The following is a 27,335-nucleotide window of genomic DNA, read 5'->3' on the forward strand; positions in this document are numbered from 1 at the left end:
GAGGTACGACGCTTGTACGGTGCTGAATGAGATGGCCATACGAACTGAACAAGACCAACTCTCATTCTGCTTGGTTTGATGTAGGTAAGGTACTTGCGCATTGAAAAAAGTTCTTCGCACCAAATCATAAAACTCGATTACCTTGGGCAACTACAAAGAGTGCATTCACTTGCTTGACTTGGAAAATGGTCAGGTGTTGATATATTTAACTAGCAGACAAACCACGAACCATCTAGACTAACCAATGTTGCTGTCGAGAGCACCTGGTATAGTTCACGTATTAATCTATTGCTCCCATATGCATTCTATCTTGCCCCCTCTATCTTGCCCCCTCTATCTTAAACCTGTTCTATACCTATTCGCTAAACGCCGTAAAAAAGGACTAGCATGAGTCAAGTGCCCAAGCATAAAAACGCGGCGCGTTGCGCCGCCAAGTATCATCGTGTATCATTAATCAATAATCGTACCTAATGATCTCCTAAGCAGACCATCCCCTTCCCAAAGTGGTTTTGACTGCTGAGTAAGTCATTGACTGGAGTTTGTGGTTCCATATAATAAAGCCGTCAGCTTGTGTCACGAAATGATGACGCAAAAGTTGTCCTCGAGTCCTAGGAATCACGGGAGAGCATCCGTGGATCGAGAATCCTTGTAGCACAAAAGACGTTTCTGCAACAGGGGACTGCCGAGTCCGGTCGGTGAGAGGCTGGGCGGCCACTTTCTCTTCCAAGATAGGTTTGATCAGCGGTACCTTCGCAATTCGATTGTTGTAAGTCGCCGAGTCTAAATAAGTGCAGACGAGCCAAAAAGTACACAATATTCGATGCTTTCATCATTTCGTGGTCTTGGTCGGGGATCTGGTCGGGAATACTAAACGCAAAGACGCTAGTATGAGTCGATATGCGGGCCAACCCAAAGTAGAAAAGCTGCTCGGGAGAATGTCAGTTTCACGATAGGGTCGAAGTCGCCGGATAACAGGAGAAATGAGGCGGGACCGGGGTCGTAATGCGATCGCCGCTCATTCCGGTTAAGTTGCTAGGATGCGAATCGCATTGGAGCAATTTCTCATGAAACTTGATAGACGGTGAAATTGACGGGGAATGCGTGATTGCTGAATCCAGGGACTTTAGAGACAGGTTCTCCAGTAGGTTCGACCTGCACCTGCCATCGTGTCTTGGTGAGGGCTCCGACTTCGTCCCATAGTCGCTGGAAACTCGCTTGGTCGTGTAAATAAGCTGATCGCGTGCTAGTCGAAGACGGCCCTGGATGGTTCGTGCCGACCTGGCGACCATATATCAGCGCATTTTTGGTGCCGGGCTTAAGGAATTCGACGACACGCTTGCCAATGTAAAGTTGTTGAACCCAGTTGAAGAGGTGAAAGAAGCTGCCTGCGTGAACCATGGTGATCTTGCCACGCAACAAAGCCATCTCCTTGTCGGCGGGATCGAGCATATCGCCCGCAACAAATGTTGCGCCGAGAGAATGCCTGTCCTGGAACAAATCGTAGCCAATATCGATGAACTTGGACTGCAGGTCGGTGCCAATGAGTTGAGCGCCGTCAACTCCATCTGCACGAAACTGCCGAATTACTTGTCCAACCCCACATCCCAGATCAAGAAGGACATCTCTAGAGCCGGCGACGTTGAGGCGGAAAAGAGCCTGTTGGTAGCGAGGATCTTTGGGATCCGGGATGTAGAGAAATTTCCATCGCCCAACGCAAGGGTACTGTGAGATACACCAGGCCTTCTCTCGCTGAATGCAGAAGGTCATGTCAGCTCATGTGCTAGTGTTGGGGGACATGTACTTACGACGCGGCGTATGTGGCCATCTAGATCGCTATAAGGAATCTTGCTGTAAACCTCAAGAAGATGTCGAGCTGGGCCAATATCTTGAGGGGGGTCCTCAAGATAGGTCCAATCCCGCACCTTCATGACATCCATGCTTAGCAACATGTTGGGATGAGTGAGGTTGGTGTCGACAATTGTGCGACCCAACTTAAAAAGTGACAAGGTAGATCAGCTGCTGTGGGACGACGGAGAAGGTTTATTGTCTGCGTCATTGAAAGTGTAATGCCGCTGTGTAAGCTCCAGTTGAAAGTGTGATGTTGCTGAAGAATGAATAGTGAAGTAAGAGGAGAGAAAGAGAGAGAGAGAATAAACCGAAACCCTACAGCAAGAGACAGGCAGCCGATGATTCCATTTCAAGGAAACAAGGGCGTTTCAACAAAACCAAAAGCAAAAAAGGGAGAGACGGGATACTCGGAGATCAAAAATTGCCTGAGACAAGAGAAAAGAAAGTGAACGCGAACGAACGAACAAGCGAGCGAGTGGATGCTACAGTAGAGAGTAAGGTAGAGTAAGGCAAGGTAACGCGCGGGTTACGAAATAAACTTAGTAGGAAACCTTAGAAGCAAAGGAGGTAAGTCAAAGCAGGCCAGGGTAGGGACTTTTGCGGTTGTCATATCGCCGAATCAACTAACAAGCTTGCCTTGCCCTGCATTTGCATTTGCATGCATTGCTCATGAGACGAGCGAGCGAGACAAGGTTCAAGGGTAAAACCCATACATACTACGTAGTATGTACGTACATATCCATACCTCCAGTTGCCGCTCTAGGGAGCTAGGTTAATAGGGTAATTAACTCAGGGATCCATAACATCAGTGCGGGTATAAGGAGAATTATTAGGGTCGGGTCGTTTCAACAAGTACGTATCCATAATAACCCAAGGTAAATAAGCAAGCATAAGGTAGAGCAATTAGTGGACATGGCTTGATTAAGATCAAGCTAATCGAGAGAAAGCCCGAGTAAGAAAGACGAGATGCAGGGCTCTAGAACCTCCCGTCCCGTCCTTTTACTCGATCTAGCAGATGCACAAAGGGCCGCTCCTTGAGGACAAGACTCGGGAGGTTCTGGAATGGTCAACAAAATTGGCCCATCCAATCCAGTCAATCAGCCCAAGCATTTTAATCCCACGACTGCCGCTCCGGCTGCAACCACACTCTGCTTCCAGGGCTGTTATAGCGCTCCTTGGCCCACTAGGAGTCCCCGAAACTCTTCTAAATACCCACTCTCCTATCCCTGGGCTTGTTCAAAAGTCTCCATGTTTTGAACGCCTCCGGCCTCTCACTCGGGACAACTTTGGTCACTGAGTCCAGATATTTCGTTCAAAATGTCAAATTGCTCGTGTAAGTGGATTTCAGAGACTGTAATTATTCAGCTGCATCAAAATAAAAGGCCGCGGTTCGACTTGTGGTTGCCTCAACCCCTTAGACCCCCCAAAGTGCAAAAGCAAAAGCGACAGCAAAAAGTGCGAGCTACCTATTATTCGCCAGTCACCCACTTATCAATCGTCGAGGCAACAGAAGCAAGCAGTTTCGGTCCATCACTTCGTCACCGACACGCCACTAACCATATAACATTCGTCGAGTGCCGTTTCGTCTAAGAGTTATCAGACAGCTTGCTTTGTCTCATTGGCTGCATCTGAAGTAACAAAGTAAAGACCAACAGAAGAAAACATATGTAACTTCGTTTAACGAACCGCTGATGATCGATCCTTGATTGTTCTTCACAATCAAGCGGGGACCTCATCTGAGATGACATGGGTATCGACTTACCCGCTAGCCTCCGCCGCGGAAAACAACGCCGAGAATGTGGCTGCCAGGGGTTATTGAGACAACTTCTCGAAAGTCTCAACGTACCATTCAGCCGTGGTGTCGACAGGGCCTTACTCCGTAGCTAGTATCCTGATACACCAGAGGGCAGATCCGAAAGCTTAACAGCTCTGATTGTATCAGATATGGCTTCCAAGCTACAGAGTACATGCATACATATGTGCCAGTGTATGATGGACGGGTAGCTTTTTCTTGGTGATGTTACCCTAGCATTTGAGGTTTCTCAGGCTCTTCTCCCCAGAGTCCCAGACCCAAGTTAGGGGGGGATTCCGGCGCTTCTACAGGTCAGTCTAGAAACCTTGGTGCTCATGATTACCAATTACCCTGTACAGGTGGATTCTTGTCCAAGCAACCTTAACATATACAGTACCATTGTATAATAGTGCCTTTCAAACCCCAATATGAGTTCATTGTGCGAGCCCTTTGAGGTGACAACTGACTTGGCGATTCGGTTTGTGCTCATTCAGTACTCTTCTTGTCAACTTAGATTCCCCATTCTCTCATTCCATGTTGGCATCGAAGACACTATCACAGATATCACTTAAAGTCAATGCATACCTTCACTCTGTCCGGTCACATCGAGTGTTGAGCCTAGCGTCGGAAACCGTTGAAAGACTGAGTCCTGTCACGAAGCTCTAAACACGAGTTAGCATTAACGATGAATTAACAAAAATGGTACTGCAACCCAACTACCTCTTCACCTATGTAACTTATAAGTAGCCTGTTGTGACCTCTACTCCCACCGCGTAACTACAGTAATACATACTTAACATAAGATTTAAGCTCGAATTACAACTCACCATCCCGCTGATATTTCCATCTTCAATTCGCCCTCTAATGAAGATCTTGCGGCTACACTGCAAATGCGGAAACATTTCCAGGCGCGCTAACGAGAGATAGGCAGGCTGTTGTTTACTAGCTCCTGATCTTCAGGTGCCAAGGACTCTCGCCTCACAAAGTGTTTTGGGTATTGGATCCGCACTCGATCTTACATGCTACGTAGTTGTGCCCTCTGACTGGTCTCGGCATGTTTGCCTACCTACCCAGGCGACTTCAAGCTTCAGGAAACACCTCGGGGGTGGGGGGGATAAGCTTGGAGGAGACTCCGTATAATCAAGTATGATTATTCACCATTCTCCAGAAGGATGCATTTAGGGACATGGCATGGGCTTTATTCTACCCATATAAGATGTTTAGTATTCCAGCTTCCTTTAACTTCCATCGTGGCTTGTCATAAGTCCCTCGGTATACGTAAAGTTTCGGGAACCCAGCGTTCGTAAATTCATAAATCCCAGGAAATTCATAGGCCGCTTCTACCTATCGTTTCTAGGGGGTGCGTGGTTCTGACGGCGGCTCTTATCATTTAGTTGCTGTTCAGGGTAAAGATACTGCGACTGCGCATATATCTGTGTCTGTACTGAGATATTCCCATCTGATTAACTGCCAATAGCATGATCGGTTGTATTGGTATTATCTATGAATATTCACGACCTAATAATTTAAAGCGGCTGCGAGAGACTTGAATATCACACATCCTGGAAACCCGAATTCACCTTTATGCTGTATCAAGTTGATAATGAAAGCCTCATCGATTCGATTGAATGGTGGTTGCCAGTCTAAGAAACTAAGCTCCAGGGTAGCTGACTAAGCGAGACAAATTGAGGCCGAGCATTTCCCGCCAAACTCCGAAAAATTCTTCCTTCTCCGTGATCTTGTCAAAAACACCCACACAAGGGCAGCCCATCCCCAAGTCATCGGGGCCGAGTTCTTCCTCTTCCGTCGAGGCGTCGCCGTCGTATCGCATTTATCCAGCTCCGAGATCCCAGAACAAGAGTCGTGTAAGTCGCCGTGACCAAGATATATCTTTCCTAGTCAACAGCACGAACACAATCATGTCGTCGCGTCTGCCTGCAAAATCACTTTCCGTGACATCCCTCGCTTGCTTCGCGATCGTGTGCACTTGGTCAACATCGCGTCGAACTATTGCTAACAATGGCTTCGTCCAGTGATATCGTCGCGCGTCGCGCAGGGCTTAATTTGGTGGAACACCGTCATATCGCACCTCATTATTGGAACAATTCAAGCATTGCGCTTGTCAATACTCATATCCGCATATCGTGTTGATTTGACGATCGTCCCCACCCGTAAAATACCTCGAGTGCCAACCGACTGTACCCTCTGCATGTCAAGCCAGCTGTAGCCATGAGTACAAAGCTAGAAAACGAGGCAGAGGATGCCAACATCTCATATCCCTCGCCCGGCACCGAGGCAATGGAAGCTGGCCCTTTTTACAACACCAGTGGCCGAGACGTCCCTCAGGACCACCAAGAGCACGAGCATCATGAGCATCATGAGTCCCATCACGAGCCTCATCACGAACAGTCAGATCATCATGCGCCGGAACAAGTACAACATGTGCAAGTTCCAGAGCACAATCAGAACGACTTGCAACCTCCAGAACCGGAAACCCCTCAGCAGCACGTCCCTCGTCCTGCCAACCTGGAAGAGCTTCAGCTGGCAGCCCAGTTAGGCCAGGGTCTAGCTGGAGCACCCATGATGTCAGCCACAGACCCCAACATGAACGTCGAGGACCCCAACCTGCGAAGCATCATGCCTCACCCTGACCCCGAGCAGCAGCAGCAGACACCGTCCTATGTTCACGATACTCCGACGAGCGACCAAATGGTATCGCACGCCATGTCTGTTTCTGTTGGGCCACCAATGGGCCCCCAATATCCCATCGACAACAGCATCCCACCCAGAAAACGATCAAAGGTGTCAAGGGCATGCGATGAGTGCCGGAGGAAAAAAATCAAGTGTGACGCCCAGTCGGATACTGGGGACGCACCCTGTTCCAGTTGCGCTAGGTCATCCATCAGATGCCTATTCAGCCGCGTGCCGCAGAAAAGGGGTCCAAGTAAAGGGTATGGCTTTGATACTTGCAAGTAATTACGCACTGAAAGGTAGAGACTGACGGCCTCGACAGATATATCAAAGAACTTGCAGATCGTATACATAGCATCGAAAACAAGCTTGAGTCTGATGGAGGTCTGAGTCAAGACGACATCGACAGACTCTTTTCCACAGATCGACCTCGGCAAAGCCAAGGCGAGGAGGCGGCTCGAAAACGACCCTTTTCCAGTATCTCGACAAACGATTTTGTTACACCCTCGCGACAAATGCCATGGGGCTCGGACCACAGGATGCAGGCCTCGCCAGGGACTTCTGAAGCATACTCAGCTTACAACAACAACAACTCGTTGGCACCACAAGCTACATCCATCAGGGCAGACAGTACGCCCTCTAAACCTCCCGTGGCTGCTATGGACGTGTCAATGCCAGATACCCATGAGACCGTTGACATCGACGAAAGCATGCTACAGAGGTTAGTGATCTGTCGCCGAAACCCTTTCCTGCAACTAACATGTCGTTATTCAGTTATTTGTCAACTGTCGGCCCTGTGTATCCGATATTGCCAAGCACAAAGAGTCGAATGCAGGCGTTACTCGCCCAGTGCCCGACGTCGGTCCAGAATGCATTTGCCAATGCTCTTCCCGCTGTCGTAGGATCCGGCGGTGACACAAAGCTCGCTAGCTTGCTACTCATGGAACGCGAGAGCGATGAAACACATGCCACACAAGCCACCTACATTGTGCATGCCCAAACGCTATTGCTTCTTATTATCGACGCAGACTGGCGTTCATCACCAACTTTGCCGTACTTGCTTTCTCGTGCGGTTGGATTGGCCAATTCGATTAACCTATGGCGATACACTCCCGTCGAGTTGGTTTTGGAGTCCGACTCGGACTCAGATGACCAGTTGTCAGTGCGGATATGGTGGTCATTGATCCTGATGGACCGTTGGCATGCTGTCGGCAAAGGAAAACCACCAATGATACCCAACAATAGTACGGTCGCTCCTCCGGGCCTGGAGAAGATTTTGGGAGACGTGTGCTTTTACCTTGCTCGTAAGTGATAATTAGTTCATCCTAGGTAATTGTCGATCGCTGACCGGGACTCTAGGACTCTCAAAGCTGCTTAACTGCCTGTGGCAAGCTATCTTCACATTGCAGCTGGGAATGTCTACAACCGAGGAGATAGTGGCACGCATACTTGCAGACTATGTTGAGAACTACCGAGAAGATCTTCCTGCGCATATCTTGGCTACGTCGCATCCCGTGGTGCATCTAGCGTACTGGCACTGTAAGCTCATGGTTGTGCTTTTGACACCAGGCGCTACGCCGACCGAAACGTTATGGCCTACCAAGGAAGTGATCAACCTTCTCTTTGCAAACGAGCACGTGCGCAGTCCACTCGTCAACCACTTTGTGTCTCTTATCACGATGTCTCTGGCGAAGCTTGTTAAGATCGACAAGTCGCGAGAAGAAGCTACACAGTTGATCAAGGACATTGTGGAAAAGCCCAACGAAATGTGGAATGGTGTTCGCGACAAACTCTCAGAATTCTTGCGTCCAACATCGTCAGTGGAAGCGGCAGCGAGCCAAGGCCTTCAACACCTGGCAGATCTTGCCACAGCACACGAGGGCATCGCACCGGGAGGTGATGATATCTCATTTGGGCCATCTTTGGCATCAGGGTATTTGGATATGGCGTAGAGCATTATTCAAAAAACACAACAAGAGCTGTACACACACGTGTGAAGAGTCGATGACCATTCCTAGGCAATGGGACTTGTATGATTATTATTCCCCTTTTTGGTATTTGTTAAACCGGGGTAACGGAAAATGCGGAACGATGACGGTAGATGATAGTGCCAAGCTTGTGCCATAAACGATGGCGTTTGGTTTTGTTGAGGTACTATTTTGATAGTTACAGATCAATTTTGATATTCGTAATCCCATACTTGTCCTATCACAAAGCTGCATAGCCGAAGTTCAACTCTGCGTGCAGTAGCGGTTCCAGAACAGAGTCTTTCCCACGCTGTCATAACCTTGTCTGGTCAATCATGGCTCCAACTGTTATATAGCGTCGAGGGAGACAAAGTCAAACTCTTCCATATTCTAGCCGTACCTGATCGACACTACCTCTTCCCATCTCCGAGTACCGGACCAGGCTAAAAAAATCCGACGGTTCGGGAAACGAGTAATGGAAGAATTGAGTTTACGTGAATGGGTCTCTATCGAATTAGAGGCTTCTCCCACTCGACTACCGGCATACTAGTTGTTAGTTAGGGACTTAGGTTTAACAGGAATTGGTTGTGAAGCCGTCGGTCAGTAGTCCGTAGTTGAAGACAAAGGTTACCTAGTACTCCGTAGTTAGTAACGAGGTAGGTACGTGGAGACTCTGACTCCGCTTATTATCTTAGCCGTGCAAACGATAAAGAGGCTAGACTGAAATCCTTGAGGCTATGCTTTGCTTGCCAAGTTGTTAGTTGCTTAGCTTGTGTGGTTGGCTGTCGTGGCCGATACATGCGAGACACATGTTTTGTGTACCGTACCTGACTGCCATTTCAGAAGCAGTATAGAAACCTTCTTTGCTTGATATGAAGTACGTACATGTGCTGTACGCCCCTCCAAATGCATCTTGGACTGCATGCCAGGAAGAAAAAGACCAGGCCAGGCCCTGCATCACTGAGCTGATGCTTCTGTGCCGGCCCGGGCCCGGTATGGACCGTTAGATGCATGTACAACACAGAAGCAGAGCACGGAAAAAGCAAAGTGCAGCTGTCTGTTTTATCTGTATGCATCTCCGAGCTCGAGAAAAGCAAGTAGCGCACGTGTAGAGGTGCTAAAGAATCATTCATGCGTGTGGGGTCTCTGGCGACATCTTTCACGACAGTTTCCAGTCTCCGTACTATATTCATGGGGACCTCGGATGATCACCATTGTCTGGAAACAACCAGGAACTTCAGCAGAGCTTGTACGTAAAGCAAGACACATTGAATGCAGAGGGATGATGTCCGGGTCCAAGTGCCACGTCTTCATTTATCCCTGTTGACCCCGGCTTGGAGATCCCTGGAATCATGGGGAGGAAAAGAAATGACGGGGAAATAGAGTGCTCATCTGTGGCGGCACAGGTGCGGGCCTATAGGATACCAACAATATGAAAGAAACGCTGGCTGTTTCTGAAATCAGGCCTGGAGACCTGCCATTGTTTTTGGTCGAGCACCTCTTGCATTGGACCCCTAGACAGCCGAAAGCATCCTTTTGGATATCCCGTGCACCACGCAACTTGGCTGGTCGAACCACTTCGTCTCCGGGCGTCCGACGACGGGCTGCAATGGGATCCGTGTGATATTGTCTTGGAAGCAATGACAAGTGATATCGCCGACGTCGAAGTAAGCTGGTGTCAGTGCTCTTCAATGCATGTCGACACAGTCACCCAACGTACGTAGATATGTATGATGGAACGGTATTGGGTGGTGTTGGCTCATGGACCTCGACTCGGCTGGTCTTGGTCCTCAGTCATAAAAGTCTATTGCGTTAAATCAAGTCATGCCGAGTACTCTTCGCCTTACCCAGTTTGAGACCGGAAGCAGAAATAACAAAAACCGATGATGAACAATTGAGTCAACAGACGCAATAACTGCTTGACACACGAGTCTAGAATATGCAATCTCCTCCCTCCTTGCATCACTCAGCTTGTGAATTCCCAGTGTAGATAAAACCGAGCGCAATTCGACGGGCCGCCAGTGCAACTTTGTCTTCTTCTCTTGGCCTGATTGCCATAATCCGTCTGCCATTGCTTTGAAACTGGATTTTGTCTTGTCTTGAACACATTTCTTTTCGCAAGCTAAATCATTCAAACAAATTGCGCTGCTCATCTCTTCTTTGTCCTTGCTCTGCTTGTATAATTCAGAAAGCCATCTGCGCCTGCTCTATCCTTTCCATCCCTCCCAGCCGATAGTAGGAAAACTCATGCTCGTCAACACTCTCAAACCGTCTACTTCATGGATGAGAGTGTTGTCTGTCGTAATCATCACCGCGAGAAACCCAGGCATCACGCAGATGCGACTGGGGTGCGGGTGGTTGTGAGCGTAGATTCGCTCTGTATAAAACGTATATATGTTTGCGCTCTTCACGCGAAATGAGTAAAAGAAGCCATGCCTCTCATGACCTCAATTGGTGTAGTATTTTTCAACGCCTGCCGGTGCGTCACCCTAATGACTTGGAAAAAAAAACGAATGGGTATTGTGTACGCCAAATATTCGAAACCTCGATAATTTCTCACATGCCCCAGAAGCTAGGCACTGAAGCAGGGCCCAGAGGGTCGGGGCTTTCGTCCATTGTAGCGATGCCCTCGTTATAATTGGGCATCCAGAAGGCAGGGTCGTCCTCAACCATAGATAGACCCGCTCCCGCCATAGGGCCACTGTCTGCTCCCTTGTAGAAGCTGTCATAGTCGATGGTAGTGAGATCGGTCGAGTTCGCCAGAACGTTGCCGTTCTGTCGGATGAAGCTATCGGCACGGCTGAATCCTTCCAGGCCGTCATAATCGCCGTCTCCTCCGGGAAGAAAATCTTCCACTTCGGAAACCTCGCCCGAGGTCGATGTAGTGTTTGCCAGGTGAGGAAGGTGCTCTGAACCGCTACCGAAATCGAAGAGGCCATTGAAGCTCTGAGTACCGGCCTGACTATAACTGGAGGGTGTGAAACTCTCGCCCTTCATTTCTGAAAGATCATAGTGGCTCCAGTCGACTGAAGCAGCACTCAGGCCAGCGCTGTACATGGGGGCATCTGTCTCCGAATTGAAACCAGATCCAAACAGATCGAATGTACTGTTAGCCATATAAGGAGGGTACTCAATGCCCGAAAGATCCAGAGGAGGCAGGTTGCCATTGAGGTTCTGGAAGCTGCTCGCACCGCTCATCAGGGGCGATGCGGTTTCTGACTTGACCCTACGCTCTCGGTTGGTAGCAGCGCGTGCTCGGCTACTGGGAGGTTCCCGTGTGCTCTTCTGCAGCATGCTGTCGGCGCCTAAGCTGCCAGTGCTGTGAGCTGAGTTCACCCTGTTTAGTTGATATGGGCCACATTTTTGCGATACCCGGTTGCTTCGGTGAGCAGGCTTGTGGTTGCCGTGCTGATCGAAGGTCAAGACACCGTCTGAGTGGACCGTATTGGCTCGGCGTCGTCGACCCGGAGGCTTCGGACGGCCACTAATGCTAAGGGTCAAAGACTCCCGCTCCGAGTCAGATTCAGGAACGGTGTCAAGAGCAGACTCGTTCTTATGGGAGCAGCTGCAGTGGCCACCATGGTTACAGCAACATGTCTCTGCAAAAGTTTTAGAAAATGCGAATTGTGTCGAGCGTCTCGAGGTCTGTAACACCTCGAGAAACCAGAGGAAGCTCACCAGTGTGCCCCTCAACGGCTGGCTGCAAGTGGGCACATTTACTTGTCTTCTCGCCGCAGTCGCACTTGACGTGAGCAGAGCGCGACTTACGCATGGCGCGACAGTGAGCGCATTGGGAAACTGGTCGACCCTTCTTGTTGATATGTTGAAGTGGGCGGTCTATTCAAAGATTGTGGTCAGTAACAGAGAACAGAACTGAGTTGAAGACATGTCCATGGCGAGTGCTGGAGTTATATCCAGCAAAGGTTATGAACGGGACTAATAACCCATATCATGCTTCAGTCTGGAGTCTTGACTTACCAGAATGTTGGCAATTGCTCACGCGGTGGCCGCGGACGCAGGCCTCGCAAGCATACTTTTCTCCATCAATTATCATTTTGGCGGGTGCAGACTGGCTCAAGGTGCAGTCGGCTCGAGGTTAAACGGCGAACTAGAGAATCGTGGAAACTGTCGTTTCTTGACCAAAGCCAGATATGTAGGATCCAAGGTGACCAAGTTCGAGTCGAGTATGCTCGGTCCGGCCAAGGTGGAGGGAGGATATGGTGGGTTTCTATCGACACCAATATCCAATGCTTGTGTGTAAGTGTCCCGCAAAAGCGCTCCCACGCTAATAGAGGAAGTGGATTGAGGTTGGGGAAACTGGGTCGAGAAAGCTTTGTTAAACCGGACAGTTAAGTTTCAGTAACATATCGCGACGGAGCTTAGGCAGAGCTGGAAGAGGCTGAAAAATGAATCCAGACAAGGAACGTGGGAGCAGAAGACTATAATAAAAGTTTTCGAGGGCAAGTTGGACAAAACCAATTGATGAGAGAGAGGAACGGAGTGGAGATACACCGGCCAGTGGGTGGGTAATTTTCCCTTGGGGTGTCTTGGGGTCTCCTCTGGAACTGTATGGTACAGTAGGTTCCTAGACCTAGCTTGTGGCCGGGTTGGATCGCTCGCTACTGTAACCCTGGGTACTGGGGGTGCGATGCAGATTGTAGTGGTGGGTGTAGAGAGGGAGTGCGCCGCAGGAATACCTGAAATGGATGGGCGGACGAGGTCGGCGGCAGGACCGGGGTTTCTTCTGGTGCACGCTGCAGACTGCACAGCACAAGCGGGTTTGGCGCCTTCAGCTACAGAGCCAGAGCCAGCTAAGACAACGACATCGACGACCAAGTCCAAGCCAAGCAGCCCTGCTGGAGACGTTGTGGGTGGAGATGTCGGCCCGGATGGTCGGAGCGTTCTCTCGTTCTGTGTTGTTCGTTGCTCGTCGGGCCTGGTCTGTAGCTTTGGTGACGTCGGCGGCCGACACCAATTGGTGAACGGAGAGCAGAGAACGGAGAACAAACCGCACAACTAAGCGTGCTCCCTGAGGAACACACTGAAGGGCGCCGTGCAAATGTGAAGTTGGGAAACAGAGAAAAGAAGCAAAAGTGAAAGATGCGGGAGAGATTCGAGGAAAAGGGCCTCTTTTATCACAGACATTGCATAGAACAGGAGATAATGACGAACTGAAGCGCGAACCCCCCAGAGCTCAGAGTCCAAAGGCCAGGGCCCAGAGCAACAGCGTTGAGACGTGGTGGGCAACATAACACCCATTACAATGTGATATGTCTGTGAATAGCAACATAGCAGGCCAGCCGTGACCCTTGGACCCTTGGCCCATCATGATCCCTTGATCACCAAGTTGTCCTGTACCGAATCGATCCGCACAAGTCAAATCGAACTCTTGATTTCTCGCTGGTTAATTCGGCCAGCGTGCCCGCTCAGACTGGACATTCTTTGCCTACAGCCCCTAGGGGCCATGTTCTCGATATCCTTGCCTTGCCTTGCCTTGCCTTGAATAGCAAGGCGAGGCGTGGAGGTCGCGGACACGGGCGCGATCGAGGATACTCGGCTGTACAGTGTGGGACGATGGCGCAAGCAACAAGGTGACCGGGGTGGAAAGCATGGGCTGGGATGGGGGACAAGGGTTCTGGAGCGACCATGACGAGCTTGAGAGCACAGAGAAGACATCGTCAGTGGTCATCCTCCGTTGTGGTCCGTGGCATGGCATGGGCCATTGCTGAAGACGTGGGATTGAGACCGAGTTCGGGATAGCGTCCTTTAGTTGTTTCTCGAGGGAAAGGTTCAGTCATGAGCGAGCGTGTGATGTAGAATCGCTGGGCATACCTACATACGTTTGTGTGTGTGATTGGTGATTGGGGGTAGCGGGAGAAATGTTACCGAACGTACTGCCGTTGCGTTTGCGTTGCTTCTAGATCGACATCTCTCCGCCGTGTATGTTTATTAAGGACGAGATTTGATACGCTCGCATAGGCCATCAAACTTATTAGCCATTTGGTTCTCATCATGAATGAATCAACTGTCGAGTGAGAGCTTGGGGGATTTGTGGACCCGTGGGATGGTGGTTTATCCATGAATGTTATAGTGGATGGATCACGATTGAATGGGGGAAGTAGTGAGATTGGTGCGAGACAGATTACAGTGGAGAGATGCGGAGTGTACAAAGTGAGAAGGAGCAAGAGCAGGAGAACCTAGAGAGAAGGAGAAGGAGAAGGAGAGGGAAAGAGGAGCCGCATGTATTGGCATTAGACATGGATTCGTAGTTTACATGTGTCCTCAGCAAGATTATCATGTAGTTACAAGGCAGTTTCTACATCACCTTCCTGTTTATTGGTAAGGTATTTCAGAGTAGCGCGGAGCAGCAGAGCAAAGCAGAGCAGGGCAGAGCAATTCAGCATCGGGAACTAGGTAAATGGACGATGGGAAGGGGTTGCTGTTTTCGGGATTGCCTACCGTAAAAGAGTGTGTCTGCGGGTAAATTAGGTTGACTGGCATAACGGGACGGAGGGACGATCAGAATATATCCATGCTTAACTTTATGGGAGAATCCGGACTCAGCAGAGACGCTGACTGGCTTGAACTGACATCCTAACCCCAGTGTTCAGGGTCAAAACAGCCACAGTTTCTGTCTGGTCTTGCACCTAATCCTTCGTGTTGCAGCCTCTCCGCGTCTCGAGTCAAGAAGAGAATAGTGCAACAGAGACAGGACCACCGGGCGATACTTACGTACTGTGCACGCTACCTACGGAGTACAGATGATATTATTTGGGATAATAATTAACTGTGTGAAATTCAACACGACAGTAACATTATCGTGTCCTCATCAAATCCACTTCTGCTGTGACTTGGGCTTCAAATCTGACGCCTAGTTGGCGCCTCATGCAGCCAGACATCGGCTCTGTCGTGACTTTGGAACCTCTGGTGCAGGTATTGTCGCGTGCAGACAATGCCCTGCCCTGTACCTGACGTGACGGTACACTGACATATCTCAGAGGCTCGTCTAGTGGCCGTTTGGCTGGGGTTATCAGACTGGGGGCAGGGCAAGATTCGACATTCGTCAACGAGGATCACGGCACAACAAGTTCGAGAATGCCCTTCAGCCATTGGCTGTACCGAAGCTTAAGACGGGTACGATCAAACCAGGTTAGACTGGCAGATTTGATCCAGGTCATCAAAAACGAAAAAAAAAAAAAGAAAAGAAAAGAAAAGTTTTACGTACATGCAGCATAGCACCTTATCGGCGGAGCATCTTCGGGACGATCCATCCATCCATCAAACTTGAGTTGGTGGTGGCCGGTGGCCGGTGGCCGGTATCTGTTCGGAAATTCGCAATCCTTGCTCTGGTTGGTTGGTCGGTGGGTTCTTGCAATTGCTGGAAATGACCAAGGTAAGCTGATTGTATTACTATTGACATGTTCCTTATCACGTATAATGTTAGCACCCAAGCATCTCACTTTTCGAGGTCCATAAACAATGGCAGAGCCGACGGATGTAAACTGCAGGGCTCCCGTCTGTGCCGCTGCAAAACACACAACCTGTGAAGACACCTCAACCGTGGGTACTGTGCCTCACTGTAGCCACACTGTACCAGATCAGGCTGATTGATTCCAATAACAGCTCCACCTATCAACATCCTCCTGCATCAGACAGCCTCCAGCTACCTAGTTATTTGATAGGGCGCGCTTGTACAGACTACGGATACGTACTCGCCTACATCCACACTTTTTGGTCTTTGCTGTTCATGAGTGAGTGCTTGGCAGAAGCAGTAACGCCGCGGCTCCCTGAGAGAGAGATTGGGAGTTTCGGTTTGATTACCGATACATCATGAATATACTTTGCTAGGCGGCTCTATTCGAGTATACGACCTAGTCCCCTTTCAACCATGCATCGGCTGTAATCTCGTTCTCGCTTGCTGATAGCTGATGCCCTGGCAATCATTTTGGCATACTCCGTACATCTCGTCGACTTGCTGCGCGGTGTGTCGCTTCTCGATTGACGATGCTGACTCCATTTTGCCGCAGGCAACAGCATCATCATGCTGCTTAGACCCCTTGTCTAGAGTTCACGCGACTTTGCTACTCAAAGTCAGCCATGGCTACGTATAATCGCCCCGGAGACTTTTATCCACAGAGCCCCCAGCACCCCGGCTAGATCATACACTTTTATACACCAATGCAGGCCTACAGGCTCCATGTATCGGAGCCGGACAATGAAGCTATAGGCTCCTTCTGGTGTTCGTGTCAAGACATGCCGAGAATGTGCATCAAGGCAAAGATGACAATGTCTCAGTCTGAATGGCCGTCTCCAAGACCCTCGTGGACCCTGCAAATCATTGGATCCCAGGGTGCCCTCCAAACCAAATTAAGCACCGACAGTGTTACCATGACAAGTGCACTTGTGTGCAGACCGCCGATCCAGGGGTAGGTAGCCCAGGCTGAGCAGTCTTGGCTGTAGAGATTCGCCGATGCTATTTGTAGCCTTGCCAGTGTCTCGACATGTATCTACCTGTTGGACTGCCTATCTTGGTATAATCCTTCGGACTATATGCGGTGCTTCGTCTTTCATTTGAAGCACAGATCTTGAACTTGTGACAAGCCGGCCAAAGGAGAAAGCACCGCATAGATTGACACCTCAGCTGGACTCTTCAGCACTCTCAGTCCAGAGCTTTGATTGCTTCCTCTAGATGTGCAGGGCGGGTGGCTGAGACATTACCCATCCATCCATTGACATTCTCAACTTTTCCACGTCATCAGCATTGCACAACCAATCCGCCGTCTCCGCCCCGGTGGTGCACCTTCGGTTCAATTTTGTTGGTTTCGATTCGTTCCGGAATCTTTAGAAACGGATACCCTCCGAGGTGCGGTAGACTCTCGATTTTGTTCATGTACATTTGTATATTGTGACATTAGCATTCTGCAGCTCAGACGCCTGGATTTCCCCAACTTCCCCCGCGATGCACGGATCCCGACGGGATAGTGCGGGCGAGCGGGTGCCAGGAGTTTGTCTTCCAGCTAATATGGCTTCTAGGAGGCTTCAATACAGCGACAGTTCATGATCGTTCGGGTGATGCAGCACGTATTCCTCAGATCAGCAACAATGTTATTTACTTTATGTGATGCGTGTTAATTTTGTCACTGCATTGCTGCTGAATCTGTGGATAATCCGCTTTGGCGACTCGCGCGAACCTGTGTTTCGAATCTTGAGAATCAGCTTGCGATCATGGAGGTTATCTATTACCGGGCACACCAAGTTCTTCGCCAATCATCGTGCTTGTGGTTGCCACCAGAACCGGCCAGGCCTGATGAACATGGGACGGGACCCCGACTTCTGCCGTTACTTAGGTGCATGTCGTCTGTTTGTGTGGACAAAAGGGCTTGATCCATTATCAGTATGTAGCTGGGGAGTAAGACGCCAGAGAATTAGAGTTCTTTGAATAAGTCAATACGCATGATAGCCGACATAGGTCACATCGCGGTACATACGATTTATTAATACAATGAGGAGGACCACGAGCCTGATTACAGTGAGCGTTCCGCTTATATGTGACATCATGTGAATGACGATTCTCTCCAACCAGCGAGGTTCAGTCAGTTGGAATAACTTCTTCATATCCAAGGGTTTGGCAACTGGAAAAGACAATTCCGGACTCCGCATTCTGTGGTGGCTAGCCACTGCCACCTAGTACCAAGTTAGGCACGTATAAAGAAGCCCAGAGCCGCGAAAAGCGACAGCCGCCTCTTTTATGCCCTCCCCCCCGCTCCTCAATCTGATGTGGGATACCGAGGGGTCATCGGAGTTAGATCTGGCCGCCCTGGAAGATCGATATGAATTTCTGTGTCGCCCACGTGTATGCCTAGAATATCAAGATTCCGCCTTGAAATGGGAAGATGAAAGGCTCGTCGCCTGACCGCAACATATGCGGTGTCAGAGACGTCACGCAGGTACCAGAGTGATCTCTGGCGTGTCCAGCGATCGGAGGTCCATTCTGCACTCTGGCAGACCATTCCTTGCTTCTACTCCACGAGGCTCACGCAAGGGTCTATACACACCTGGCTGCTACTGCTACTTACTTGCATCTGTCACTATCACTTGTAACTCGAGTACTCTGCCGCATCTCTGGGGCAGAACCAAGAGTGAAGCAGGGGTTGGTGAATTTGCTGACAATGTCCTGAGATCTATGGGAATTACGGACCTTGATGTACCCTGTCACTGCTCACGATACATATCATACTGGATGCATCGTACATAACTTCCTGGGGAAATTACCTACAGCCTCTCGGTCCACTATCGATCAGCAGCTTATTACAAACAGACTCTCCACATAGGCAACAAAGAAAGAAAATGCCTGATATCCGTTCATCCTTACTTCGGAGATGTCAAAGAGAGGTCTCATTCCCGGGCTATGTATGCAAGCTTGACTAGCATGCGTCTACTCTGTACGGCTGTGCGACTTGGGCTCCTTGTTGCTCAGACAGGAGATGCTTTGTAACGAAGGCCAACAAGCTGCATAGAGGGGTAGATTGGTTTACGCCCGTTGTCAGTGTCAGGTTGATAGACTCAACAATGCAAATGGTCAGCTAACACTGGACGGGCATCCTACCATAACACAACCAAAACGAGAAGCCAACATGAAGAAGCTCGAGACAGTGCTGGATATCTCGAGTTTGCACCGTTCCCCAAGTCACTCGAAAACAGACCGGAATCCTTGCCTGGGTTTCGTCTAAGACTCCAGACATCCCATCGGGGACCCATTGCCCGCCCCCACCATCCCGCATCTTTATATGCTTATATGATTGGCTCTTGTCGTTGTAGCGGAATTCCCTAAAACAGGATTTTGGCTGTCTGCTGGCTTGACACCCCGACCCTTGATCTGCTAGGTTCCAGCAGCTTTTCTAGAAGCCTAGGAAGCCTGCGCCCCTGCATCCTTGTGGTACAGCGGAGGGAGCTTGGACCAAGCTGTCAGGCTTCTTTCTGATTGCCCGCAGAAAAAAGTATGTCCCAGCTCTTGCATATGAATCAGCACCGATACCTCTGTGGTATGAGCGAGCCTCAGCAGACTTTTGTGACTTTCAAACCTCGGGTTGACTTTTAGCATCCGTCCTTCTTAGGTAAGTTTTTACCCCATGCTCAGAGTGGAATTAGTGGAATTGGATGATCATTGCAAAGCTACTATATGTATGTATGTACATACCATGCAGACTAACGAAATGTTGCTGATCAGCGTTCACGACGTTGGCCACGTCTGTATGGAGTTAGCCGCTTGTCCATGGAATGAGGATTCGCTACCACTTACCAGGAAACAATGATTCGCCTACAAGACCGACCCGAGGAGATTTGTTGACCGGTTCCGTTATGTGGTTACTAGGCTCACTAAATTACACCGGCAGTTTTATGGATGGCTCATGGCTGTACGTATCCGCCGTTCACATTTGTTTTGTTGGCGATGGATGGGGCTCATCTGCGACGCTTGACGGTAGCTAGAGCCTAGGTACTCCGTATGTTGGACGCGATGCCCAAAGAGTCTTGGGTTCAATCTGCACGTCGACTCTTGCGATGGCGCTTCCGCCTAGCCGCATCTGCTTCGATCCATGGCCAATTTCCTCGTCTCAGGTCAAGGCAAGTTGTATGTAAGAGGTCGAGGGTCGCCCTTGTCATGTGTTTCTTGAGCCTCTCCGGATGGGTACGGTACTCGGAGTCCCATTACCTTACCACCATCTGTTGCGACCGACCGACCGAGGGGAAACTGTGAGGGGAAACTGTGAAATGATGTGAAATGAATTGATGTGAAAATAAAGCGAAACACGAGCCCTAATCAAGCGTTGAACGGTCAAGCGCCACGAAAAACCAAACCCGAGAATGGAATAGCATGCACCCGCTTGAAATTGGCAAAAGACAGTTTCTATCCATTCATTGACCACGACATTAATTAGCAAAGTTTCCAGGTCTTGTCAGACACAGACAGAGCCTCGTCTCCCAGGGGCTACCGCTTTCAGGCACGCTCGGTATACCAAGGGCAGCCGCGGTTGTTGGTGGGCAAGGCAAAGTTGAAAGGAGCCTCCAAACAAAAAAACGGGCCGGCTTGTCATGATTCTCCATTTATTATGAAAATGGAGTGGCTATCAATGGATCATAAGAGAACGTGAGCCTGTGAGGACAGGTTGACAAGGACGAACATGACCATGACCGCACCGCAGAGCAACGGGTGCGGTGGCCGGGCCGTTGACGACCGACCGTAAAAGGCAACTCGAGCGTCACCTCGAATGATTGGTTCAAACACGGTGCCTTACCTTGCCCTGAAGCTTCTATTGGCTCAGAAGATATTCGAGAAAGGGGACATGTAATTGGCCACCCAGCCATCGGTTAATCGCAACCACCCCCACGCTGACCAGGCCGAATTGCAAAATCAAAACTCGCCCATATCTTTCACAAGTTGAAAATTTTTGCCTTTGCAACCACACAAGCTCACAAAGTTGGGGTCAACCGCAACCGCAACCGCAACCACAACCACAACCATTCCCCTGGGCGCCACGAGGTATTCAACAATATATACCACACTGAGGCGCTGATCGCCGACAGCGGCTGCAACCCAAGGCTATCTATCATCGCGTCGATTCTATCGTCATGGTCCTAATCTGAGAATCTCTGAGCTGTCTTGGAAGCGGCCGCCTCCGACACGGCTACGTGCATCTGGATTCGAATGCTAGATGTGAAATATGCTGCCTGACATGGCTGGGCTACCAGCTATTCGCCATTAAGCATGGCATCATCTTTGCATCTGCCTACTGCGAGAGCCTCAAGCATGAGGCAATGCTATAATCGGGTTTCCGTGACACTAACATTTTTCCAACAGTTTCTCGTGTGTAATGTTTGCCAGCAACCGCGTTGAGATTTTCTCAGCGTGGTAATCGGCATTCAGTGTCTGCTCTCCATAGACCTGGATGTTTTTGCTCTGGCATAGATAAATCCGAACTCGTTGCTGGGCACCCAACTTTGAGAATGTCGTCTTGACTTCTTGGACAAGTCGGGAATCAGCTGTAGGCACATAAAGAAAGGACTGAATCTGTAGTATTTCGATATCCGACCAGGTCGATAAAAACGACCAGTAGTTTTTGATGACAACAACAGCTCCAATAGCTGCGATCCTTGGATGAATCGGCAGTTGACACATTGGTTGGGATCATGAGGGCTACCTTGCATCATGAATGTGGCTTACGTCGCGTGGGATTGACGGTGATAGCTGCTGGTCTCTATACCCTGCCTGTCTCGTGTCTTTCTGGTCACTCGAGTACATAGGTAGGTAGGTATGTATGTATTCGAATCTCGCAATCACTCTCTTAACAAAACCGATCATCAATGATCGGCGGGGTGTTCCGAACCGGGCGAACGGCGTCGCCGATTGGTAACTAGGAATTTGGGTGTGAATAGCTCCCGAGATGGTTAACATGGAAGTTGATTGATTACTTGCTTGCTTGCTCTACCTTGATGACTTGCCTTATTTGAACAACGATGCTGACACATTACGGGAGACCAAGGGAGCTAGAACAACTGGTTTTCGTCTCGTGTTGCATTTGCCGTGTTTCGGAGCGAACCACGACGAGAAGAAGCTGGAACTCGGGCAGTTTGATGCCAAAACTATCCAATGTTGGCGGGTCTACTTGGCCTGGAGGATCAATCATCATCAAGTTGGCCTGGCTTTGCTTGTGTTAGCCAATGCAGTGCTTCTATCTGGTTCAATCACACAAGTCTCACATGGCTTGCCATGCTGCCAGTGACGTGACGAGCACGGCTGGGTCCGATGAGATGGAAGGTTGTGCCATATGCAGCAGGTGAGGGCCGATCACTGGAACTAAGATGGTGTTGTCGAGGTTCATGATCCTTCTGAGAGGACAAATACTGTATGTATGTAGTATGTAGTACGTATGTAATTGGGTCTGTTATGACGGCGGTCGATCGGCCGACGGGAAAAGATGAGGGCATGGTCTTGAATTGATTTCAGCGATAAACACAGCCACTGTATTCCGTACGTATCGAAGCCCGAGTATCGTATCCAAGATATCCTATGTAAGGCTTGGCTTTTGCTGGGTTTCGATGGTGTGCTCCATCTCCAACCTCTCGGTCCCCTTACGGAATGGGCCTCGGTGTTCGGGGCGGAAGTGGCGGGGCTGGGTTGCTTTGAAGCTTGAGTTAAGGTAGTCTAGAGCTTCATGATTGTAATTCAACCTCGTGTGAGTCTCGTATTCTCTTGCATCGGAGAAATACAGAGTACATAGACTCGTTGCTCATCAAGCCTTAAGAGATATCTCTCGGCTTAATTGAAACGCCATTCATTGGGTGCCCTGCTGAGCGTAGGATAGAAAGGCCCGATACATCGGCATCATGGCAGACAACAGGTACCCAAGGAGCACCCATCATACGCATACTCAATTGCGCATAAGTCACGTCTAAACTATTGCTAACATGTGCATCTGTCATAGCCGCGTTGATATCATCTTCATCGGTGCTGGCGCCGTTGGTTGCTTCTACGCTTCACGCCTCCATCATGTAACGTACCCAACTTCATGATAACCTGCATTGGTACACTCACTGACAATCATGATAGCCATCCCAAAACATTCACGTCTCTCTCGTGGCTCGCTCTAACTATGCTGCTATTCAAAAAGACGGTGTGAAGCTTCTGACACGAAGCTTTGGTGACTACACCTTCAACCCTGATGCGGCTTTCCCTTCTGTCGATGCTGCTGCCGCTGCTGGCACTTCATCAGGCGCAAAGCGAGACTGGCACTATATCTTCGTGACAACCAAGGCTCTTCCAGATATCAACGATGACTCATCCATCATCGAGCCCTTGGTAGGCCCAAAATCATGCATCGTCCTCATCCAGAATGGTGTCGGCGTAGAGGAGCCCTTCCGCAAACGCTTCCCTAATAACCCCATCGTCAGCGCTGTTACCGTTGTTAGTGCAGAGCAAACCTCGCCTGGTACTATTCGTCAGAACCGCTGGACGCGTATCAGCATCGGACCTTACATAGATGGTTTAGCCTCGAAGGACTCGGAGTTAGGCCGTCGTGGCACAGAGTCGACTGAAGCACTGTGTCGTTGGTGGACAGAACTGGGTGGTATCAAAGACGTGGATCCCCATGATGAAGTCGGTCTTCAGACTGTGCGGTGGCACAAGCTCTGTATCAACGCAGCCATGAACCCCTCCGCTGTGCTCTCAGGTGGCCGTGGCAATGCCGACATGGTAGCAGATGACGAGCTCCAGAGACATCTACTAGGCGTGATGCATGAGATTCGAGATGCTGTGCCCAAGATCCTCGGCAGACCTTTCCCGGACAGTATGGCCAAACCTGAGAAGATCGTTGAAAGCACAGCCCGCAATAAGGGCGCAAGGCCGAGCATGCTTCTGGACTGGGAAGCAGGCAAGCCTTTAGAGCTTGAGGTGATATTGGGCAATCCTGTGAGGATTGCAAGGGAGAGAGGTGTTGAAATGCCTAGGTTGCAGAGCCTGTATGCGCTTTTGAGGTCGGCGCAGGCCATGAGGAAGAGAGAGCAGACCAAGGGGAAGCTTTGAGTTGCAGTCTTGTTCAGAGACGAGTCATTTATTAAGATCGAGATAGAGGTTGTGATAGACATATCCGAATTGCCAACTGTTGGTTACTTATCCATTACAACTTCTATTTCGTTGCCATACAAACCTCTCTATTCTCATGATACCAATGTCGGTGATTCAATCATTTCCCTACTTCTGAACGGGGGCATACCTTGAAGTGACTTCATATGATAGGTTCCATGCCGTAGGAAGGACACAGGCTGGGAACGCCCTTGATGTTGAATCATGTGTCACTATGCTCAGCTTGGTCCTGAGGACCGAGAACGAACATTGAGTATTGCGGCTACGATATGGAAGAGCATACAACATTGCTAAACCAGGTTCCCAATAAACTGCAAGGCCTTTCAAGCCAACACCCAACCCTATGGTGTTGCATCTGGACTCTCCCGCCTTGATACCAGTCATTCCCTGCCTCAAGCCATGGTTTGCAGCGGTGATAATCCATCTTATTTCTCTCCTAATTTATTTTTGGCATGTCAGTTACTTTTGTTTCATGCACCGTCTTTTATCAACACTCGCAGAGTCGCCAATGATTGTAGGACGCTGATCTCATTGCCACTCGATGTCAACTCACAGGAATCCCCATCGCAATTTGACATATTATACATTTTATTCGTGCTAAATAGTAGTACAGAACACAATAATATGTTCATTCACCGCAGACCGATCACAACGAAACTGGTTTGGCTCTAAGCTCTGAGTGTCATCTCTGAGACCTCGTCTAATTTAGTTGTTTGCTGGCTGTCATGGCCCGAATAGTATCTCCAGACGACCAGATATCTCATGGCAAATATCAAATTCGATTTTTTCATTAATGAACCCTACCATTCGGTTCATCGCAAAAGAGGAACATGCAACAGAATCCATACAAAGTAACTGACTCACAGTCTCTCTGGATGTGACCGCTGCGCAATCAGGGCGACAAAAACTGACGAAGGGCAGGAAACCCTCGATACAGCTACGATCAATTCATAATATCTGCCAAGGCATGAGGTGTTATCCATAGTGCAGGAAGTACATCACTTTCCAACAGTCAACTAAACATAGTTCTGACCAGATTATCTCGACAGCGTTGAGATGAAATCACTGGTAAAACATTGCAATTCGGTATCTTGATATGTTTCATAATACCTGTTCAATGGTTATGCACTTCGGTCTATATATTACCAAACTCATCTGAGTATTCACAGCGCAGCATAAGGGCTCCGAGGATCGTTTGTTCGAAGGGCGCAGGAAAGCCATTTCAGGATCCTTGCGTTGACTGGATGTACTGGTCTAATAGATAAACTTCTTCATTACTTATACTTACCTATTAGTCATGTCTCCAATAATGTATTCTTGTACGGTGAACCAAATCCCAGGAGTAAGGCAATTCCTTGTCAAAGGAGAAAACCACAAATTTGGTCTAGTAGAGGCAGTTAGTCAGAGGGAAGACAGCTTGTTTATTAGAATAAATGCCCCTAACATTACTGTGAGTCTTTAATCATGTCGTAGCTAGTTCATTGTCTTTGTTCGGTGTCCTGGCTCTAGCTTTGACGATCAAAGACTGCATGAACGTCATGGGGGATCACTACGTAAGTGTTTATAGTTAAAAACAAATAAGATATGATAAGACATGCGCAGATCGTCAGAGAGCAGCACAGGTTAGTCAGTCTTGGAATATACTATGGCCGGCGAGACACCCTTAAAGTTCTCAGTGTGGCTAACAACAAGGCTGGGCGTTATCATGTAAATCTTGTATTCCTCTATCCAGCTGCTATCCCATTGAGCCACAAGGCCCAGAAGTCGAATGCAGGTCCACTGAACAGTATTACAAGATTCAATTCCTCTTGACCGTCCCTAAGTTGAATGCTACAAGCTCCCTCAGTGGGCGCAGAGGATAGTGGCTACTCATCCTCATTATCTTCAAGGGAGGGCCTTCAGCCAGGCGGTGCTTGTACCACAGGAGGGCATGAAGAAAAATGGACAAGGCTGCGGTATGTTTGATAGTAATCCTGCTGTCCATACTCCGTACTCCACGTGTGTGTATGTATGTCGTAAATCATGCTGGCGACATGGCACCAGAGTGAGGCGGTTATTTGTGCTTGCAGATGAACACGAAACGCACGAGATACTTCTTCTCTGGCCCTGTTTTTCGTAATCATGCCCCTGAGTGCAGCTGAGCTACGGCACAGTCGTTCCAAAGTGTGATCCCTTGACCATCTTTCCAACAGCTTCACCATCCCACTTTAGACCGCCGGCGCTCGGGACTGAGGCCTCTGTAGCAAAAGGAAGTATTCCCAATTTGTCTCTTAACCCATTGTCCCATCACTACAAAGGAGCTGAAGCTGAGATAAATGAGTATTGGCGATTAGCCAGGGTAAGGTCGATGAAGCTACTCGTTTCAAGCTCCGTAGATCGACCAATCGAGATAGAGAAAGCTCGGTCTACCAATGACCTTCAAATATGACATTACGCAACTAAACGTGCATAGCATATATAGCTAGGAATAACCATGCGAGCACGCTCTTGAGTTCTGGGCTTTCGCTCGTTCTCGAACGTTGGATCATCAAAGCTGTCATATCTCACAATCTCCATCTCAACTGATCTGGAGCTTGGACGATTTCGTGGCACAACCTAACCCACTCACTTCACCGTTAGGCTTTTTTGCTCTTTTCAAGACTAGGATATCCATGGATGATAATTGTCAGCTCGTTCACTAGCCAGATTTCTATGTTGAGCTAGACATGGTTGTATTTGCTTGGCAGGGCTATTTTCGATGCCAGAACTTCGTGTCTACTGCGGACAGTGATAACTGCCGAATATGTTAAGCAAGGATACTGCCTGGTGGTCTATCTTAATTTCTCGTTTCCATTGCCGTACTCGAAGAATTGGCTTGAATGGACATTAATCATCACGTCCAAGAGGAGTGTTCTGGCTGTATGGGAGCATTAATACCTAGGATCTCTAGTAAAGACGGGTTGGTGTGGCTACTTATTGCTAATCTCACACTTTGACGGGCAATTCCCAAGATAATCTGATAAACTGTCTAATTTGGCTACTTGGCCAAGAAGCGGTCATGATCTCCCAGGCCCCAAGGGTATCAGAGAATTCGCTCAGTCGATCCACGAATACAAGGTGAGTTGAGAATCGTATCGACAAGGAACATGAACGGCTGTCGAATGATGGCCGAAAGTGTTCATACTATTAAACTTCTTGCAGCTCCTGGTCTTTGTCCTCTATTAAAAACAAGGTCAAGGATATTCATTGACCACACAACACGTAACCGGATAGGAATATAGCCAAAGCTTGATGCAAATTTGACCTCATAGTAGCCGAGAGCCTCATATTTACCAAAACCAAGGCAACGGAGCAAGTGGTTTACTTGAGTGGAATAAAAAAGTCCACCCAAGAGGTGACTAGCAGCTTCTGTAGATATCAG

The 27,335-nt window shown here is 49.1% G+C and overlaps 9 protein-coding genes across 15 annotated transcripts; 4 read left to right on the forward strand and 5 right to left on the reverse strand.

Annotated features, from left to right (window-relative positions):
• Positions 1–171: 171 nt before the first annotated feature.
• FVEG_02304 (hypothetical protein) lies at positions 172–2,641 on the reverse strand. Its single transcript, XM_018889534.1, has 2 exons — positions 1,806–2,641; positions 172–1,749 (listed from the first exon to the last, which is right to left on the reverse strand). The coding sequence occupies exons 1-2, from the start codon at positions 1,947–1,949 to the stop codon at positions 1,063–1,065; spliced, it is 831 nt and encodes a 276-aa protein (XP_018745693.1). The 5' UTR covers positions 1,950–2,641; the 3' UTR covers positions 172–1,062.
• Positions 2,642–5,084: 2,443 nt separating this feature from the next.
• FVEG_02301 (hypothetical protein) lies at positions 5,085–14,296 on the reverse strand. Of its 5 annotated transcripts, XM_018889533.1 has the most exons (5): positions 14,135–14,230; positions 12,277–14,074; positions 11,977–12,135; positions 9,126–11,897; positions 5,099–9,043 (listed from the first exon to the last, which is right to left on the reverse strand). In XM_018889533.1, the coding sequence occupies exons 2-4, from the start codon at positions 12,350–12,352 to the stop codon at positions 10,855–10,857; spliced, it is 1,278 nt and encodes a 425-aa protein (XP_018745690.1). In that variant the 5' UTR covers positions 12,353–14,074; positions 14,135–14,230; the 3' UTR covers positions 5,099–9,043; positions 9,126–10,854. The 5 variants fall into 5 exon arrangements, with proteins under 5 accessions (XP_018745686.1, XP_018745689.1, XP_018745688.1 ...); XM_018889529.1 differs by having other exon boundaries at positions 5,085–11,897; positions 14,131–14,296; XM_018889532.1 differs by having other exon boundaries at positions 5,085–11,897; positions 14,139–14,230.
• Positions 5,386–8,567, forward strand: FVEG_15018 (hypothetical protein). 2 transcript variants are annotated; one of them, XM_018904107.1, is made up of 5 exons: positions 5,386–5,505; positions 5,674–6,591; positions 6,654–7,052; positions 7,106–7,635; positions 7,691–8,567. In XM_018904107.1, exons 2-5 carry the CDS (start codon positions 5,870–5,872, stop codon positions 8,281–8,283), a joined length of 2,244 nt encoding a protein of 747 aa, XP_018745692.1. In that variant the 5' UTR covers positions 5,386–5,505; positions 5,674–5,869; the 3' UTR covers positions 8,284–8,567. The 2 variants fall into 2 exon arrangements, with proteins under 2 accessions (XP_018745692.1, XP_018745691.1); XM_018904106.1 differs by having other exon boundaries at positions 5,386–6,591.
• Positions 13,945–15,452, forward strand: FVEG_15017 (hypothetical protein; the record flags this gene model as incomplete). The annotated part of the gene is made up of 4 exons (XM_018904105.1): positions 13,945–14,031; positions 14,601–14,712; positions 15,194–15,231; positions 15,309–15,452. The coding sequence occupies 4 exons, from the start codon at positions 13,945–13,947 to the stop codon at positions 15,450–15,452; spliced, it is 381 nt and encodes a 126-aa protein (XP_018745685.1).
• Positions 15,453–16,910: 1,458 nt separating this feature from the next.
• FVEG_15016 (hypothetical protein) lies at positions 16,911–17,819 on the forward strand. The gene is made up of 2 exons (XM_018904104.1): positions 16,911–17,161; positions 17,332–17,819. Exon 2 carries the CDS (start codon positions 17,420–17,422, stop codon positions 17,735–17,737), a length of 318 nt encoding a protein of 105 aa, XP_018745684.1. The 5' UTR covers positions 16,911–17,161; positions 17,332–17,419; the 3' UTR covers positions 17,738–17,819.
• A 1,062-nt stretch (positions 17,820–18,881) lies between these two features.
• On the reverse strand, positions 18,882–19,079 carry FVEG_02299 (hypothetical protein; the record flags this gene model as incomplete). Its single annotated transcript, XM_018889528.1, has 1 exon — positions 18,882–19,079. The coding sequence occupies one exon, from the start codon at positions 19,077–19,079 to the stop codon at positions 18,882–18,884; it is 198 nt and encodes a 65-aa protein (XP_018745683.1).
• A 2,009-nt stretch (positions 19,080–21,088) lies between these two features.
• On the reverse strand, positions 21,089–21,472 carry FVEG_02298 (hypothetical protein; the record flags this gene model as incomplete). The annotated part of the gene is made up of 1 exon (XM_018889527.1): positions 21,089–21,472. One exon carries the CDS (start codon positions 21,470–21,472, stop codon positions 21,137–21,139), a length of 336 nt encoding a protein of 111 aa, XP_018745682.1. The 3' UTR covers positions 21,089–21,136.
• A 349-nt stretch (positions 21,473–21,821) lies between these two features.
• On the reverse strand, positions 21,822–22,175 carry FVEG_15015 (hypothetical protein; the record flags this gene model as incomplete). Its single annotated transcript, XM_018904103.1, has 2 exons — positions 21,822–21,996; positions 22,054–22,175. The coding sequence occupies 2 exons, from the start codon at positions 22,173–22,175 to the stop codon at positions 21,822–21,824; spliced, it is 297 nt and encodes a 98-aa protein (XP_018745681.1).
• A 295-nt stretch (positions 22,176–22,470) lies between these two features.
• Positions 22,471–25,147, forward strand: FVEG_02297 (2-dehydropantoate 2-reductase). 2 transcript variants are annotated; one of them, XM_018889526.1, is made up of 3 exons: positions 22,471–22,694; positions 22,779–22,845; positions 22,904–25,147. In XM_018889526.1, the coding sequence occupies exons 1-3, from the start codon at positions 22,681–22,683 to the stop codon at positions 23,873–23,875; spliced, it is 1,053 nt and encodes a 350-aa protein (XP_018745680.1). In that variant the 5' UTR covers positions 22,471–22,680; the 3' UTR covers positions 23,876–25,147. The 2 variants fall into 2 exon arrangements, with proteins under 2 accessions (XP_018745680.1, XP_018745679.1); XM_018889525.1 differs by having other exon boundaries at positions 22,471–22,845.
• The last annotated feature ends 2,188 nt before the right edge of the window (positions 25,148–27,335 follow it).

This window comes from Fusarium verticillioides, chromosome 6 (assembly GCF_000149555.1).
Source record: "Fusarium verticillioides 7600 chromosome 6, whole genome shotgun sequence".
Taxonomy (NCBI): Eukaryota; Fungi; Ascomycota; class Sordariomycetes; order Hypocreales; family Nectriaceae; genus Fusarium; species Fusarium verticillioides.

What these genes read in the sequence shown, in the direction of transcription:
- FVEG_02304 (XM_018889534.1), bottom strand. Translation starts at nt 1,949, where the DNA reads ATGTTGCTAAGCATGGATGTCATGAAGGTGCGGGATTGGACCTATCTT. An exon ending in ATGGCCACATACGCCGCGTC is followed by an intron (nt 1,750 to 1,805) that starts GTAAGTACATGT and finishes TTCTGCATTCAG; the next exon opens with CGAGAGAAGGCCTGGTGTAT.
- FVEG_15018 (XM_018904106.1), top strand. Translation starts at nt 5,870, where the DNA reads ATGAGTACAAAGCTAGAAAACGAGGCAGAGGATGCCAACATCTCATAT. An exon ending in GACGAAAGCATGCTACAGAG is followed by an intron (nt 7,053 to 7,105) that starts GTTAGTGATCTG and finishes GTCGTTATTCAG; the next exon opens with TTATTTGTCAACTGTCGGCC. An exon ending in CGTGTGCTTTTACCTTGCTC is followed by an intron (nt 7,636 to 7,690) that starts GTAAGTGATAAT and finishes CCGGGACTCTAG; the next exon opens with GACTCTCAAAGCTGCTTAAC.
- FVEG_02301 (XM_018889529.1), bottom strand. Translation starts at nt 12,352, where the DNA reads ATGATAATTGATGGAGAAAAGTATGCTTGCGAGGCCTGCGTCCGCGGC. An exon ending in GAGCAATTGCCAACATTCTG is followed by an intron (nt 12,136 to 12,276) that starts GTAAGTCAAGAC and finishes ATCTTTGAATAG; the next exon opens with ACCGCCCACTTCAACATATC. An exon ending in AGCCGTTGAGGGGCACACTG is followed by an intron (nt 11,898 to 11,976) that starts GTGAGCTTCCTC and finishes AAACTTTTGCAG; the next exon opens with AGACATGTTGCTGTAACCAT.
- FVEG_15016 (XM_018904104.1), top strand. Translation starts at nt 17,420, where the DNA reads ATGCGTGTTAATTTTGTCACTGCATTGCTGCTGAATCTGTGGATAATC.
- FVEG_02297 (XM_018889525.1), top strand. Translation starts at nt 22,762, where the DNA reads ATGTGCATCTGTCATAGCCGCGTTGATATCATCTTCATCGGTGCTGGC. An exon ending in ACGCTTCACGCCTCCATCAT is followed by an intron (nt 22,846 to 22,903) that starts GTAACGTACCCA and finishes CAATCATGATAG; the next exon opens with CCATCCCAAAACATTCACGT.